General features: G+C 33.3%; 1 protein-coding gene across 1 annotated transcript in view; it reads left to right on the top strand.

The window, feature by feature from the left end:
• GABRG1 (gamma-aminobutyric acid type A receptor subunit gamma1) overlaps positions 1 to 18,794 on the top strand; it is a 63,296-nt gene that overhangs the window by 23,939 nt on the left and 20,563 nt on the right. Inside the window, exon 3 of the mRNA XM_019928234.2 lies at positions 6,899 to 6,966. Coding sequence (XP_019783793.1) covers positions 6,899 to 6,966 — 68 coding nt within the window. The remainder of the gene's footprint in view (positions 1 to 6,898; positions 6,967 to 18,794) is intronic.

Below are 18,794 nucleotides of genomic sequence, written 5' to 3'. Positions count from 1 at the left end.
CTGCTGTCTAAAGAGACATTAAACTACAGAATAAGAGAGCAGTCTTTCATTCTCCTAAGAAGAAATTCCAAATAATTAAATTTACATATACTTAATATATATTATGTATATTAATAACAGTCATACATTTGTGAGTACTGAATACTTGAAATTGGTTATTGACTATTGAGTACTTGAAATGTGGCTAGTATGGCTAAATTTCAATTAAATTTAATTAATTTCTATTTAAATTTAAGTAGTAATATGTACTGTGCAGAGTAGCATTTTATCTGTTCATCTCAGAGTATACATAATAAATGACTTAAGTCTCTCCAAAAAGTGATGTTGGGAAAGCTGGACAGCTACATGTAAGTCAATGAAATTTGAACACTCCCTCATACCATATACAAAAATAAACTCAAAATGGCTTAAAGACCTAAATATAAGACATGACAACATAAAACTCTTAGAAAAGAACATAGGCAAAACATTCTCTGACATAAATTGTAGCAATATTTTCTTAGATCAGTGTCCCGAGGAAAAATAAATAAAAGCAAAAATAAACAAATGGAACCTAATTAAACTCAAAAGCTTTTGCACAGCAAAGGAAATCATCAACAAAATGAAAAGACAGCTTATGGGATGGGAGAAGGTATTTGCAAACGATGCGACCAACAAGGAGTTAATATCCAAAATATACAAACAGCACATACAACTCAAGATTGAAAAAATAAACAACCCAATCAAAAAATGGGCAGAAGACCTATATAGACATTTTTCCAAAGAAGACATACAGATGGCCAAGAGGCAGATGAAAAGATGCTCATATCACTAATTATTAGAGAAATGCAAATCAAAACCACAAAGAGGTATCACCTCACACTTGTCAGAATGGTTATCATCAAAAAGTCTACAAATAATAAATGCTGGAGAAGGTGTGGAGAAAAGGGATCTCTTGTACACTGTTGTTGAGAATGCAAATTGGTGCCTCCACTATGGAGAACAGTATGGAGGTTCCTTAAAAAAATAAAAATAGAGCTACCATATGATCCAGCAATCCCACTCCCTGGTACATACCCAGAAAAAAAAAAACCTAATTCAAAAAGATACATGTGCCCCAGTGTTCACAGCAGCACTATTTATAATAGCCAAGACATAGATACAACCCAAGTGCCCATCAACAGATCAGTTAAAGAAGATAAGATATATATATATATATATATATATACACATATATGTATATATATATAAATATATATATAAAGGAATATTACTCAGCCATAAAAAGGAACAAAATATTGCCATTTGCAGCAACATGGATGGACCTAGAGAATATTATACTTAGTGAAGTATGTAAGACAGAGAAAGACAAATACTATGTGATATCACTTATATGTGGAATCTAAAAAATAATACAAAGACTCTATATACAAAACAGAAAAAGACTCACAGGCATAGAAAACAAACTTATGGTTATCAAAGGGGAGAGAGAGGGGAGGAGGGACAAATTAGGAGTATGGGATTAACAGATACAAAGTACTATACATAAAATGTATAAAATAGATAAGCAACAAGGATTTACTATATAGCACAGAAAATTGTAATCAATATCTTGTAATAATCTGTAATAGAATATAATCAGAAAAAAATAACTGAATCATTATGCTGAACACCTGAAACTAACACAATAGTATAAATCAAATATACTTCAATAAAAAATTTGAAAACAAACAAATATGAATAATTATTAAAGTGATCTTTGTAGGCATTCTTTTCTGTCCAAAATTTATGTTAGTATCTTTTCTAGCCATCTGTGTTAGTATCTACTAGCTAAGGTATTAGACAGCACAGTCTCAAGTATCTATTTATCCATATCTACCTTTTCTTCCATGTGTATCCAAGTGTCTGTTTGTCCATATGTGACCTAGGGAAGGAGATGGCAAATGTTAGTTGACATTCCTTGTTAGTAAGGGCTGGGAAGAAGCATCTGGACCCAAATATGACATCTTTGTGTTGAGAACCCCTGCTGTCTGTTCTAGGGCAATAAGACATATTAGTCATAGTTCTTTCAAAATCTGTATAACTGCAATATCCAGATCAGTGGGACTATTTCTTTTTTAATACCATTTAGGGGCAGTAAGAAAAGACCATTAATCTTATTTTCCAGGATTAGAGTTTTTGACTGACTTCAATTAATTTTAATATCCAAGGTGACCAAAAAGCTACATATTATGCTAAAGATATCTTGACTATTGGAATACAGCATGGTTAAAAATAAGTATGAAGAAAATATTTTAAAAATTCATTTTAGTTTATATCTTCTGATTGATAACCAATTACCCACCCAGAGTGAGCTCTCTTCAGTTTTGCCTTAACTACGTGGAAACTCGATGTTGAGCTCACTGTTTTTTTCTTTCTTTCTCTTTTCCTTCCTCTTTGTATTTTCTGGATTACTAAGTTGCCTGGAATGTCTATTTCTATATACTCACTTGCACTAGGAGTTTACTTATATTCTGGTGAGATACTTAAAGCAAAGTACTTAGAAGTCACAGCACAGAAAGAGGCCTTGCAAAAATAATTCAGTGTCCTCTTTACCTGTCTTCCCTCTATCTATCAAAAATGTAATTTGCTGTGGCAGTACATGCTTTTCTAAGTCATTGTTGTACTATCACAAAAAACAGATCTTTGATCTCTGTGTGTATTGATGAATTAAACATAGTGTGCCCACTTTCTAAACATCATTTAATAAGCTTGGAATAGCAATTTTCTTTTAGCTTCATTTTCCTACTTTTGAATTGAAGTATGGTGTTTTCCTTTTTAAATATCACTAAAATCCTGCAATTGGACAAACCTTCTACTGAGAAAATCATAAAGCCAAGAAAGTACTTACTCAATTACTAAGAATCCTGTATTTTAAGTGATTTCACCCAAAAGTATTGTTCATAGCATGAATCAATGAAAGCAGTAATAAGTCATTATTAAGGAACAATTACAGATTTCTGTTGTTTTCCTTTTTATATTTTGAAGCATATAAGCACTAGCTGTAGTTTCAAAATTAATCTGAAATATTTTAATTCACTTTCAGGTTTATTCTACGTCGTGTTTCGGGGATGAAGTTTAAAGGATTGGATCAAATGATAGCACCTCAAAGTTATAAAATGATACACATAACAACTCAAAAAATGCTCATAGTTTGCAAATATATGTTCATTGTGTAATTTATTGAATATCTTCTGTGAATAGCAATGTTCTACGCTGGAATTACTGATGTAATATATCTTTTGTCCCATCTCAGAAGAACTTGATGTATGCGCATCATGAAATAGTGTGGCTCAAGCCCTAATGCCAGAGTTAATATTTTTGTAACATACATATATTTGCCTTATAGTTAGCTAAGGAAATGTTGATATCAAGAAACCAGGACAGATCACTCATATCTACATCTTTCTCTACTGTAAAATGTGAAAAGTATGTCCTGTAAATAAAAATGTCCTCAAGAATATTACTCAGCCATAAAAAGAAACAAAATTGAGTTATTTGTAGTGAGGTGGATGAAACTAGAGTCCGTCATACAGAGTGAAGTAAGTCAGAAAGAGAAAAACAAATACCGTATGTTAACACATATATATGGAATCTAAAAAAAACAAAAACAAAAACAAATGGTTCTGGAGAACCTAGGGGCAGAATAGGAATAAAGACTCAGACGTAGAGAATGGACTTGAGGACACGGAGAGGGGGAAAGGTAAGCTGGGACGAAATGAGAGAGTGGCATGGACTTATATATACTACCAAATGTAAAATAGATAGCTAGTGGGAAGCAGCCACATAGCACAGGGAGATCAGCTCAGTGCTTTGTGGATAAGGAGGGTGGGAGGGAGACGCAAGAGGGATATATGTATATGTATAGCTGATTCACTTTGTTATAAAGCAGAAACTAAGACATCATTGTGAAGCAATTATACTCCAATAAAGATGTTAAAAAAAAATCATTTAGTTCTTGTTATAAGCGGTGTTCAGCCCCAAGTATCATGCAATAGAGAGCAGGCACTCAGTTTTTGTTGATTTATCAGATGAACTGAAAAAGTCTAATCAGATAAGACTGGTACATTGCACTTAATTGCTTATAACTGTTAATAAATATACTAAATGAAACTAATAAACCTATTGTTATTAATTGACTTTCATAAAAACCACTCTGTAAATCTAGTTATATTTAGCTTAATTATATGATATTTATTGGTTACAATTCATAGCTAGTCAAACATAAATGGCAAATGATTAAAGCAACTCATCTCAGAAGTCATCAGCTTAGGTTAAGCTATATAAGTTAAGCTATATAACCTTCTATAAGTCATAGAACCTACTTTTATTTAAGAAATCTAATTGTTGGCTACTAGATCGAATTACATTGTCATGTATCATGTAAATCTATAAACCTATAGTTTTGCACACTAAAACTATTTCTAACAAATCCCATTTATTTTTCTAGCTAAGAAAATATGTATGTCATGTAATAAAATATTTGCTTGAGGTAAAACAAACTAAATAAATACTGTATGTTTTTCTAAGTGTAGGGCTTTTTATAATTTCAAAGATTAAAAATAAATATGGTTTTAAAATAATACAGGCACTGTTTTCCAAAATGCCTCAAGTTTTCCATGGAAGCTTACCAGCCTGGAAGCTCTGACAGACTAAAAGTTACTAAGATAGGGAGACTTGAGACAGGATAGGGACTCAGACAGGCAGATTCAGCTATGTACTAGAGGAGGGGGTTCATCCTGTGAGGTCTAATATAGTGCCTGCATTGTAAGAGTGGTAAGTACTGGGCCAGAAAGGGAAATCACATAAACTTATCCAGAAAGGATAACTGAGTATACAGTACTGGAAACATGCTTACTTTAGCATAGAAACTTTTAGGGTACAAGGTGGTTTTTCTGCTTTATTTTATTTGCATTATCTCTATGTAAATCTCCATGAGATCTATGACAGATTTTCTTCTCACAATATCTTTTTCCCTTCCTGTCTTCTTTATGAAACCTTTATATGCATTCCTCAACAAGTATTTGCTGAATCAGTAAATGAACCCTTTATGCTTTATATGGCAGGGGGGGGTAGGGAGTAAAAAGAAACTATGTGAAAATGTTTTTCATAGTGAACAAAAAAATCTCATGAGTATAAGTTATCATCATTATGGTAAATCTCATTATAGCAAGCCAAAAATACCTGTCAAAGGTTCAAAGCCCAAATCACAATCAAATATGCACTATTGCAGATAGTAGTTAATCATATCATTCGATTAACTTTAAAAGGCTGACCTGTGCTGCACATTTTGATAGAATATAAGAATACAGCATATACCATTTAAACACTAACTTGGAAAACACAAATGGTTATGTACAAAACACAACAGATGAAGTCCACAGGGATGGCTGTACAATATATTCTAAGAATTAGATGAAAATACACCTTTCACTGGAACCAGTTATAAACAACCCAAAGGAATTTTGTTAACAAGAGAGGAAGGAGGTGGGAACACATTTAATGAAGCTCCTCACGAGAATCAGACCTGGATGTAGACGCTTCAGATCTATCACCTCCTTTAATCATCATAACTATGCTTCAAGCTCTAGCGTGTGCCGAACTAGCTTATACTGGCTCACAATAACCACTCATTATATATCGTCCCGACTCTGTATTCAGTGACTTCACACTGGTGTCTTTAAATCATTCATTGTGGGAGTATTTACAACATTGAAATCAGCAAAAGGTACAAATCGGGGCTTGTTTTCTCCCAGTCCAAGAAAAAATTTGTTAACATTTGCTAGCACATCATGATATGCACTAAGTAGGATAACATAACAATGTTTAGGCTCTAAAATCCATCTAATCCTAAAATTCTATGACTATTGCAGAGCAAATTACCTAGCATTTTTAACTGAATAAACTTCCTTAGTTTTAATGGATGATTTAGACAGTTTTAGGCTGTACACTGGGAGGTTTTTAGTCAAAAATGGTAATTTTTAGTTACATAATTTATTTGTGAAATGAAAAGGTTGTTGTGTTTATATAATGGGCCATGCTTCCTCATTTAATAATGAGAATGTTTTATTCTTGAAAGCGTAAAATAGTAATAGTTATTAAGATTTATTTAAATAAGATTTATTTAAGACAACCTATGATTATATCTTTGACCATTCTTTTTCTTTTTTTTTAACATCTTTATTGGAGTATAATTGCTTTACAATGGTGTGTTAGTTTCTGCTTTATAACAAAATGAATCAGCCATATGTATACATATATCCCCATATCTCCTCCCTCTTGTGTCTCCCTCCTAGCCTCCCTATCCCACCCCTCTAGGTGGTCACAAAGCACTGAGCTGATCTCCCTGTGCTATGCAGCTGCTTCCCACTAGCTATCTATTTTACATTTGGTAGTATATATAAGTCCATGCCCTCTCTCACTTCGTCCCAGCTTACCCTTCCCCCTCCCTGTGTCCTCAACTCCATTCTCTATGTCTTTATTCCTGTCCTGCCCCTAGGTTCTCCAGAACCATTTGTTTTTGTTTTTGTTTTTTTAGATTCCACTTATATGTGTTAGCATATGGTATTTGTTTTCCTGTTTCTGACTTACTTCACTCTGTATGACAGACTCTAAGTCCATCCACCTCACTATGAATAACTCAATTTCATTTCTTTTTATGGCTGAGTATATGCCACATCTTCTTTATCCATTCATCTGTTGATGGACACTTAGGTTGCTTCCATGTCCTGGCTACTGTAAATAGAGCTGCAGTGAACATTGTGGTACATGACTCTTTCTGAATTATGGTTTTCTCAGGGTATATGCCCAGTAGTGGGATTGCTGGGTCGTATGGTAGTTCTGTTTTCAGTTGACCATTCTTTATATTGGTATTTTGCAGTGAGGCCCACAGTAATTGAAACTGATGTTTACGTAAACAGCATTGGACCAGTTGATCCCATAAATATGGTGAGTAATGAATATTAAAAATAGTTATCTGGCATAGAGTTCTGGAGTATATATATACCACAGTAATAGAAAGAATATGTGAATAATTTCTGATAACTAATTCTGAATGAGTTCAGGGCAACAGATGCAATTAGTGATTCGTTGGTTGTGCATAGGCTGACTCCAAGGTATAGAGATGATTTTGCAGATGGTAGAGTCATTTTTTGAGATAGGGAATATAGCCATATGTGCCCTCAGATGCTGAAGGCACATTCAGGAGGAACCGTCCAGTAATGATTTGGATTTTAATTTCCAGGAAGAAGTTATGACTGGAAATAGATGTAAATTGGGGAGGGAAGAGGGACAAGCAGCATAAAATATAGCTTAAAGCCACAATAAATGATCCAAGAAAGATGCAGATTAAGAGGAACACAGATCTGAGAATCAGATGGTATTTATAATGAGATCAATGCATGTAAAATACAGGTGGAAGAAAGAGAAATGCAGAAAAGGGACATACTCAGAAAAGTCAGAGGGTAGGAGAAGAACCAGGGAGAAGATGATATTGTATAATCTGAGGAAGAAAAGAGAATGGAAAAGAAGGAACTAATAATCAGTTGTCAACATACATGAGAATCCAGTGATAAATGGAATAAATTGGGCCCACTGGTGTTGGTTATATGGTACTGGTTATCTCTGTTAGGTGAAATTCAGTGGAAAAGTGAAAGAAAGAAAAGAATAACAGCTGAATCGTACGTCTCTCCTCCATCCTCAAAATTGGTTTCCTATCCAACTTCTTGTCACAGAGCTAGAAATATGGGTTCTGCAGTGATAGACATGCAATCATGTGTGGATTTCAAGGTGATGGTGAGTAAGTGGGAATGCAGGTTAATTTTATGAACTACTATTTTGAGAAACTTGACTTAGAAGAGAATGAGGTAAGAGTTTGGTGGTAGAGAAGGAAGAGAGTAAAAGAGAAATATGAGCAAGAGAGAATATGAGAAAATGTCAAGGAAAGGTCATTTAGGATGGAAAATGGAAAAGTTTGTAACTATGCTTATACACAGAATAAATAGTTTTCATTACCATTTGAAAGACATAATTAATAACTCCAATATAACCCACAGACATTATTTAAAATAGGTTGAAAATGTGCTGTTCCAAACCCTAATGATCCCATTTCTGTGAGTCAAACTACTTGGTCCCATTCAATGAGCTCAATCATGTTTTACGTTCATCTCCTCTGATTTGGTCACCTGTGTTACTCTCTCAGGCTGCCGTAACAAAGTGCCAGAGACTGCTGGCTGAAACAACAGACATTTCAGACATTTATATCTCCAGTCCTTAAGGACAGAAGTCCAAATCAAGGTGTCAGCAACTTTGCTTTCTTCTCAGGCCTTTCTCCTTGGTTTGCAGATGGCCACCTTCTCACTGTGTCATTACATGGGCTTTCTTCAGTGCATGTGTTTCCCTGGTGCTCTTTGTGTATCCAAATTTTCCCTTCTATAAAGACAGCAGTCAGATTGGATTTGGGTCCACCCTAAAGACCTCATTTTAACTTAATCATCTATTTAAAGGCCCTATCTTCAAATACAGTCACATTCTGAGGTACTGGGAGTTAGGGCTTCAACATATGAATTTTGGGAGGACAGCATTTAGTCCATAACACCATGCAAAGATAATTCTCTAACCCTTTGATGATTTTTCTCCCTAACTTCATTTATTCATTATCACAATAAATTGTCTCTTTATTACTGATCTTAACCACTTTATGCCTGAATAACCATCATTATATACTTGTCTGTGTCTGCTTATTCTTATAGTATTACAGCCGTGCTCAGTTTTTCTCTTACTCAATATGATGTTCACATGATTGTCATTAACTTTCACAGCTGCCTATATTGAGTACCGTACTGACAGCATTTTGGTCACACCATAATGGACATCTGTGTTGCCTTAGTGCAAATAAATACGAACTGGCTTGGGATAAGTTGAATTTGAGAGTCTGAAAATAGGAGCCAACTGTCAGGAGAAAGGGCTGGAGCAACTATTTTCCAGGGATTAGCTAAACCTCCGAGGAATTGGAAAAGCAGTGTTAAAGTAAAGAGAGAAGGAAAAAGAAACAAATATCAGACCTTGAGGAACATATATTGGGTTGGCCAAAATGTTCGTTCGTTTTTTCCTGTAAGATGGTTCTGGTAGCTCTTAGTTGTCTTTAATTTGAAACAATTTTGTTAGATTGTATTGTGACAGCTATCATATCAGCATGCATTTTAAAAAAAAAACTTACCAAATTGATGAATTTTTGTGTAGCCATTTTAATACTGAAGGTGGAAGAAAAAAAGCAACATTTTTGGCATATTATGCTTTATTATTTCAAGAAAGGTAAAAATGCAACTGAAATGCAAGAAAAGATTTGTGCAGTGTATGGAAAAGGTGCTGTGACTGAACAAACCTGTCAAAAGTGGTTTGTGAAGTTTAGTGCTGGAGATTTCTCTCTGGACAATGCCCCACGGTAGGATAGACCAGTTGAAGTTGATAGGGATCAAATCAAGACATTCACTGAGAACAATCAACATTATACCACGTGAGAGATAGCCGACATACTCAAAATATCCAAATCAAGCATTGAAAATCATTTGCACCAGCCTGGTTATGTTAATCACTTTGATGTTTGGGTTCCACATAAGTTAAGTGAAAAAAACCTTCCTGACCATATTTCTGCGTGTGATTCTCTACAGAAACGTAATGAAAACATTCCGTTTTTAAAACAAATTGTTGCGGGCGATGAAAAGTGGATATTGTACAATAATGTGGAACAGAAGAGATGGTGGGGCAAGTGAAATGAACCACCACCAACCACACCAAAGGCCGGTCTTCATCCAAAGAAGGTGATGTTGTGTACATGGTGGGATTGGAATGGAGTCCTCTGTTATGAGCTCCTTCTGGAAAACCAAACAATTAATTCCAACAAGTACTGCTCCCAATTAGATCAACTAAAAGCAGCACTTGACGAAAAGCATCCAGAATTAGTCAACAGAAAATGCATAATCTTCCATCTGGATAACACAAGACCACATGTTTCTTTGATGACCAGGCAAAAACTGTTACAGCTTGGCTGGGAAGTTCTGATTCTTCTGCCATATTCACCAGAGACTGCACCTTCAGATTTGCATTTATTTCGGTCTTTACAAAATTCTGGAAAAAAATTTCAATTCCCTGGAAGACTGTAAAAGGCACCTGGAACAGTTCTTTGCTCAAAAAGATTAAAAGTTTTGGGAAAATGGAATTATAAAGTTGCCTGAAAAATGGCAGAAGGTAGTGGAACAAAAGGGCGAATACATTGTTCAATAAAGTTCTTGGTGAAAATGAAAAATGTGCCTTTTATTTTGACTTAAAAAACCAAAGGCACTTTTTGGCCAACCCAATATATTTAAGGACCTGAAAGATGAAATTGAGGTAGTAAATTAAACAGCATAGTTGGCAAGAAAATGAAGATAAAGCAAGGGAAGAGAAAGTTTCAAAGAGTGTTTTAGTATTACTTCTACCCCAAACAAATTTGTATACAACCTCTTGGTTTTTGTAAAGATAAAACATTCTATATACCTGTGTGTATTGATTTAACATTATGCAAATATAAGATTTCATAAAGTAATGCCTTACTAAAATGTTAATTTTCTCTTTAAAAAAATCATAAAATATTCAGCCTCTAATTAACCAATACTTAGATAAGCCCATTTGGGCATGTGGAAGTCTAAATTTTCCTGCATTGCGTATGTTTTATTTGGGGCTTTTGTTTTCAATTTGAATGAATTCATTAAAGAAAAATGTGGTCATTAAAGAAGAAGTAGAATTCAAGACTGAATTAGTATTCCAGAAATATTTTGACAAGAATGGCTATCAAAAGGCTTCTATGATAATCTTCCTATATAAAAGTTTCATGGTATTAAATATTTAGTTTTCCCAGTGGGGCAAATTAGACACTTGTAACCTTGGACAGTGATAGTTTTTTAAAAAAGCTAATTAAGTGAAATTACTATTAAAATTGGTGATACTAAAGCAGTATAAGAAAAAAAAAACTGTGGAATATTTGATAGTGTTTATTAAAAGAGAAGCATTGTCATACTAGGGATTAAGGAACAGTTTACATAGCAGACTATTTTAACTAAACAATACAGGAAAATTAGAATTCAGTTATTATAAAATGAACAAAATTGCTTTGACTGTGAGTGTAATAAAGCAAGCAGACCTGAGTGTAATTAAGCAAGCAACTGTTTTTTCCCTCTTTACACATACAACTTAAGTTACTGATAAGGAACAAAATTAATACATAGGTTTAATGTTTTTATTTTTTCAAATGAGGCAAAATTTTGTTTGGTGCAAAATGGTTGTTTCATTTTAAGCTTGGCTACATAAAATAGTATCTGTAGATTACTGATAAGACCTAAAGCAATATCATTCTACAATAGGATATGTCTTTCTTTTCTTTTCTTTTTAAATCCAGGGTTAGATTAATGGCTTCAATCCTGGTGCCACTGTCAAAAACTAGATATTTAATAATTGCATGTTGTAAGAATGAATAAATCAATAAATAGATCATTCCTATAATTTCTATTTTGAGAATTTAAGTGCAAAGTGAATAACAGATGCACTAATGAAGATTGAAAAATTAACTTGGAAAGAGGCTGTTCAACTATGCATCTCTATTTAAAACTATCTAATTGTAAACAGAACAGAAATATACAATCAAAACTGAAGGCAAAAAATGTTAATAGAGGTTATTAGACTGGAATTAAAGTATTTAACCTCTTAATTTTTCAGGTTTTGAGAAGATTATGTATTTTCACTCTTTCAAGTAAATGTGTCAGGATAATTAAACAATTGCACTTATCCTCTGGTAGCAAATACAACGTTCAAGGGTTATAGCGATTCTCTGAATCAAGTCAAAATCAATGAAAGCTCCAGGGAATCCAAGATGATATTATAGGTATATAACACAAGGGGAGTAAGTAGAAAACAGTTATAATTGAAAATTCCAGGTATAATTTGGACATGGGTTTATTCATAGGAACTGGTACACCATTATATAGTCCAATATTTAAGAGATTATCAATATACGCATTTTGAAAGTGTCAGACCAGAGAGATTAAACAGCTATAAAAAACCGTTCAAGAACAAGATCCCATTTCATGTCTGTAGAACTTAAGTTTATATCATCCTAACTGCCAGGGTCAGAGGTCACATGGTCTTAGAATATGCTTCCGAAGCTGAATAGATTCTTCCAGCATGAAATTGCGATTGGTTTTGGTAATGGAGACAGGGATGAAGAGTGAAAACACAAGTTATGAGGAAGGCAACTTATAAAGGAGCCAGGGCACAAGCTGGGCTAGACTCCAAAGTAACTACCTGCTGGAGATGACAATGCTGGGGAGAGCAGTACACAAATAGGATTAAATTAATTTATCAAAAGACAAGTTGTTTTCTTTCTGTCCAGTATAGAAATATTTAACAGTAATGCCCCTTTTCAGACTCCTTTTACAAGAAAAGGAAAATCCAACCGCTCCCTATAAAAGAAAAAATATTCTTTAAAAGCGTAGATGGAACTATGAAAGTTATAAACATTAATCATTATTGTATGAAATACAGTACAGGATATAAGAGATTTTCCCAGAAACCAAATTTTGTTCTATCATTCAAATAGAATGGCCAAGCATCAAATGTGTGTATAGGGGGTGAGGTATAGTTAAATAATCTATTTGAGAATGGTGAGAACTGAAGTTTAATATTTTTTATTTTCCCTTATTTTATCAGACTTGTTTTTGACAATAAACTCCCTAGACATATAACTTGGGTTTAAACATTCTAGATATATTGAGAAAGCTGGTGCTCAGAGAGAATTTTTTTCTCCATGAATTTCTTGCAAGGAGCACATTTCTTCAGCATGGTTCATACAATAGGTGCTAATGTTCATAGGTTCATCTTTCCATCTCTCTTTTTCTCTGTCTCTGCCTTTCTCTCTCTCTCTCTCTTCCCTCTCATTCCTCTCCTTCCTTTTCTCTCTTTTTTGTTCCTACTGCTTCCAGATTTAAGGAAATAAAGCCTCAAGCATAGCTTCTACATATCAAATTAACCGTGTTTTTTCCTCTTACTATATTAACAGGAAACGGTCATTCCTTGCCAGCTATATTATTTTTAGGAATTATGAAACAGCAAACACATTAAGTTTATTTGTTTGGTTTGTACAATATTTTAAAGTTTGTTGCCATAGTTTTAATTTCTTTTCTTTTGCATATTATGTTAAGATTTATTGTTTTCATTAAATACTCTAAAACCTATTTCTTTTCACAGGCTTTATTTTAAAATAATATAGAATTTAGGTAAGTTTTGATTCAACACTAGCAGAGGTAAAATTAAAAATTATAAATAAATATTATTTTCAACTCTGTACTTCTTTGATCCAGAATGCTCACTTGCCCCATGAATAGGAAGTTAAAGCTCTTAGAATAAAGAAATTAAAATAACCTCTGAACCTCCAAAAATTATTAAAATAATTTTACTATTTCTTGAGTTGAAAAAAAAAACATTTAAATTTTTATTTTATGGTCTTATTTGTCTTTTATTTATGTAAGACTTGTATTGCGAAAGTTGGTACATTGGCTACTAAGTTAGAATATATATGGCCTCTTTCCTTTGGAGAAGTATAAAACCTAGTGGGGAAGATGTCTAAAAAATAACAAATTAGATCGATACAGAAGAGGAAGGGCCAGGAAAGTTCTGTGTATGAACCCATACATATTTTAAGTTGCAAATGGTGACCCTATGCTATTTTATTTCTAAAAATCTTTCATTAAAATAGGATTTTTTTCCTTATTATAAAAGAAATACATGACCAATATTGGAAAATTAGAAATTCCATTTAGGCAAAAGAAAAAATTAATATTCTAGATTATGATTATCCAGTGGTCACCATTGTTAACTACCATTTTAATAACTTCATGTACATAGTTTTCCCAAATGTTATACTATTAATATTATACATATTTTTATAACATTGTGTCTTTCTACTTATTATATCATGACTGTTATTCCACTTAACTACTTTTTAAAAATATCATTAAATGTTGCATGATATTAGGGGATGTATTTGTACCATAATCTATCTAGTAATACATTATCTAACATCTTGGTCAGATTTTGGAGGTGTCTATATTGAATTCTTTTTTAATGATCTGCCTCCTATATTAGTTACAATTTTGAGTCCTTCATGAATTAGTAGATAGAGAATGTTGTAGAATGGGACTGTACTTCTTGGTTGTTCTGCCCTCAGGCTAGGATTAGGGGGAAAGTTCTGCCAGAATAAGGACCTAATCATACATGTGATTAAAAGGTAGGTAGCCTTGCTTCCTGACTAGCTGATTCAAGGCACTATTTCATTTGTCAAATGTTATAGATGATAATAAATATATCTTATGAGTATACATTTTTCACCTCTTTGTTTAAAATCAAATTATATGAGTTATATGGTACCTACCAAGGGTTTTCAATGATAAACTCAAAGTTATTAGGCAACCGCTTTGATTGCTTCACTTCTTAATAGAAAATTACAAGAGGAGAAAGACAAACGTTAATACATTGCTAATAATACTCTTTTTAAAAAAAAGAAAAACAATGAATATCTAAGAAAAAGCAGTTTAGCACATATGGTGATAATTAACATGGCCTAAGATAACTTCAGAGGGATAATAGTTCACCATTTTTGAAGATTACATTTAAAATTCTGTTGAGGTACGTTTATTAGCTGAATGTTAAAGTTTTCTTAAATACACACACACATAAACACATGTTCTCAAACAGTGTTTATATATAGAAATTTTATTTAAAGAGATGACAGGTTATACTGTACAGTTTGAGGAATTCTGTACAAATCTCATCTATGGATTTCTCTCTCTCTCTCTCTAACTCTCTTTATTTCTTTTACTTTTACCTTTTCTTTTGGTCAGGAAACCTAGTTATTGGATAGAAATGCCTTGAGGAAGTGATAGAATTTTAAGTCGAAATTTTCCAAACTTTTAGAAACCCAAACTGCATTTAAGAAAAATGCAATTTTTCAGTATTGCTTTATGAGATTCTGATTCAGTAATCTGGGATGGGGACCTAGAATCAGAATTTTGAAAATGCTCTTTGGGGACTTTTGGTCAACCAGTTTTGGCAGCCACTGGCTTGAGCCATTTTCAACTATAAATTTAGCAGGAATTAGGCGGGATTAAATTAAAATAACAAAGATGCCTATAGATCAGAAGTATTTTTATGAGAATGGGTCACTGGACAACACCATGTCCACTGTAGCCTTTATTCTTGTTTATGTTTAGAACAAGATCACCAAACCTTAGAGATGGGAAAGATCAGAATGATAATTTCATAGTGCCCTGATTTTTCCAGTGAGAGAGAGTAAAGGACATAGTCGGCACCCTACTCTAAGTCACATAACTGGGACTCTGACATGATTTCCTGACTCCACCCAACCAGTAATTCTTTAGATTACATCATAATGTCTCACTACACACACTAACTACAACACACTTTGGATGTATTAGTATTAGTCATTGTTTATCTGAAAAGTATTTACAATTATGTACATAATTAAAGACAACGCCCTACCTCCTACTCAGTTGTGTTATTTTTATATTTATTTCAGCCCAAAGTCTTTAAATAATGTACTAAAGTTTTAGGTTTTAGATTGGCAGTGAATTTGAACTCACATCAGTTACCCTGCAGTTTAACTAAAATCTGAAATAGAGAAAACTTCTTAAATGTCTCCACTTTTAACATCTTGCTATAATGGAAATCAAGACAAATCTCTATAATGGAAATTGTGCAAATCCTGCCACAGGCTTTGGCTCATCTGAGTAGAGCACTCAGCTTTGTGATATGCACAACTTGATCTAAACTACTGAAGTAAACGTCGGAAGCCAGCACTTCCAATAATAGTGTGAAAAATGCCATCCTAGTAGCATACTGATATGTCAGAAAATCCTCTGATTCTATTTTTGTGTTAGGATTTGAACTTGTAACAAAGAGTGGATCACAAAATTAACTTACATTTTAGAGATAAAGATCTCTCTTTAATGTTAGTATTCAGCTGTGTGTGAAAGTCAGTTCAGGTAAATACAACTTCTGTCATGAAGTCTTTCTTAATTTTCCATAGCTGAAAATGATCTCTATTGTTTCTATTTCTGTTTAACTCTATCCCCCCTAAGCATTATTAATTTCCAATTTTATTGTTTATATATTCATAACAAGAAGTCTTCATGTTCATCTTTGTAAACCAAGAACAATACAGAAGTAACTTGGACACTGAAAAATATTTGTTAAAAAGTTAAGTGATGAATGCACATGGTGTTATGTACCTTTGGAAATCTAAATTTAGAGACATAAAAATAGAACCCAAAGGGCTGATAAATGAACTCAGGATTTATGTCTGCTTTTGTAATATCTCTCAATGTACTGATGATTGATTTCAATGATTTAAGTACCTGACATAATCTCCTTCCTTATTTCTTTTTCATTTGAAAAAATAGAATAACACCAAGTTATTTTACTTATCTTGTGATAGTTTCAAGAAGTTGGTGCTTTTACAATAATTGAGCAAAGTGGGGCAGAATCCTATGAACTTTTATCACTAAACCTATTTGTGCTGGGGATTAACTACACTTGTACCTTTTCTCTACATGTTTATAGCCTTAGTATCTGGTTTACTGCTAACCATTGGCCCATCATATTTTGGCCGTGTGAATAGATACTTTAGGGAGAGATTAATGCCAAGGTGCTAAGATCAGATCAGGATCAACCCAACTTCATGATGTAATTATGCACCTAAATTAATTATTTAGGTCTGTATTTTGAGTGATGCTAATTCCATTACTAAAAAAAAAAAGTATTGAATTAACCAGTGCTTTTAAATGTTAGACACAGCACATAATTGCAAATCTGACAGTGAAGTAGAAGAATGCACTACATGAACTTTCATCAGTTATGGTTTGACTGATTAAGTTAGAAATCAAGATGGCTCACTTCTTCATCTTTATTCACTAATGCTATTTTCTGGGCTAACTTGCAAGGAGGCAAAGTTTCATAATGTACTTTGGATCTCAAATGTTAAATGCACTGTTCCTCATCTCAAAATGTTTATCCTAGAAGCTATTCTTCAACAAGCTACTTGTTCTCAGTGAATGGAACTTCCTTTTCATGTTTCTTTTGCTTATTTATTATGCAGGTAATTATAACCTCTAAATAGGAACATGAAGTACAAGAACACAGTTTGATTATTTTCTCGAAATTACACTAATACAAATGAGCAAACAAAATTGGATTTTTCACTTATGTATAAAATGGCACAGATTTTAATAACTTTTCATCTCAATGAGGCATTTATTAAGGATTAGTAATTTTAAAAAGCTTGGAAGTATTAGCCTTTGCAAAAAGTTTAGGAATGGTGGATAATCAAGACAGGCTCTGTATCTTTCTCTTCTTGAACATAGATTGAGGGACTTGTGAGCAGAAAAAACTTCACACTTTCCCAAAAATCTCTGCTTGGAAGAATTTGGCCTTTGGAAGTTATAACTCTTCTAACAATGATTAGCACATTTATAAACAGGTGTGCTAAAGAAGATCCTGCCAGCTGCTAAGCAGGATTCACAGATGCTTGCTATATCCCAGCCCTATATAAGTTACTTCTCAAGTGCAATCTTTAATGCCTTGTTAGTCAGGAACACCGAAGCCAAGTATACCTACTAAGTAGCTTGAGGTTTCCTCTACCAACCAATGTTGGATCTTTGCCAAGCCATAAACCTGGTGGGTATGTTAGCTTCTTCCTTTATCTTAAGCAGTTCCTGCTGTTCAATCCCATACAAAAGCACAGTGTAATTCTGGTATAGAATGTTGTTTAAATGGTAACCAAGACTATGTGAAGAGGGGGTCATGATGCAATATTTTTGTGTACAGGGACCTCATGTCTTTACATCTATGCAAAACAATGAATGACACACTGTAGATGTTAAATATATGAATGATCACTAATTACATTATTATATGGGACAAATTAACCATAATAATTTATCTATGCATATTAGTCACTTTATAAAACATACATTTCATACTCAATTACATAATGTCTAGGCCTGTGTTGGATTTTAAATAATTATTAATATGTATGTGGCTTTCCCAAATTGCAATAGTGTTCATACGAAATAGATAAAATAATGGTGTTTAAAGGTATAAATTTATAAGGAGTATTAACTAATGCATAGAAATCTAATGTACAGTATAATGAATATAGACAATAATATCATACTATAATTAGATACTGTGATAAATATCACTATAACGGTAGTCATATAACAATATATAAATGTACTAAAGTAACCTTAAACTTACACAAAGTTACATGTCAAATTTATTCAATTAATAAAAACCACCAAGCTGGGAAAACTGGACAGGTACATGTAAAAGTATGAGATTAGATCACTCCCTAACACCATACACAAAAATAAGCTCAAAAGGGATTAAAGACCTAAATGTAAGGCCAGAAACTATCAAACTCTTAGAGGAAAACATAGGCAGAACACTCTATGACATAAATCACAGCAAGATCCTTTTTGACCCACCTCCTAGAGAAATGGAAATAAAAACAAAAATAAACAAATGGGACCTAGTGAAACTTAAAAGCTTTTGCACAGCAAAGAAAACCATAAACAAGATCAAAAGACAACCCTCAGAATGGGAGAAAATATTTGCAAATGAAGCAACTGACAAAGGATTAATCTCCAAAATTTACAAGCAGCTCATGCAGC

The sequence above is a fragment of the Tursiops truncatus genome, chromosome 5 (genome assembly GCF_011762595.2).
Source record: "Tursiops truncatus isolate mTurTru1 chromosome 5, mTurTru1.mat.Y, whole genome shotgun sequence".
Lineage (NCBI taxonomy): Eukaryota > Metazoa > Chordata > Mammalia > Artiodactyla > Delphinidae > Tursiops > Tursiops truncatus.
Note: the sequence above shows the minus strand (reverse complement) of the source record. Positions and strands in the feature narration are given on the sequence as shown.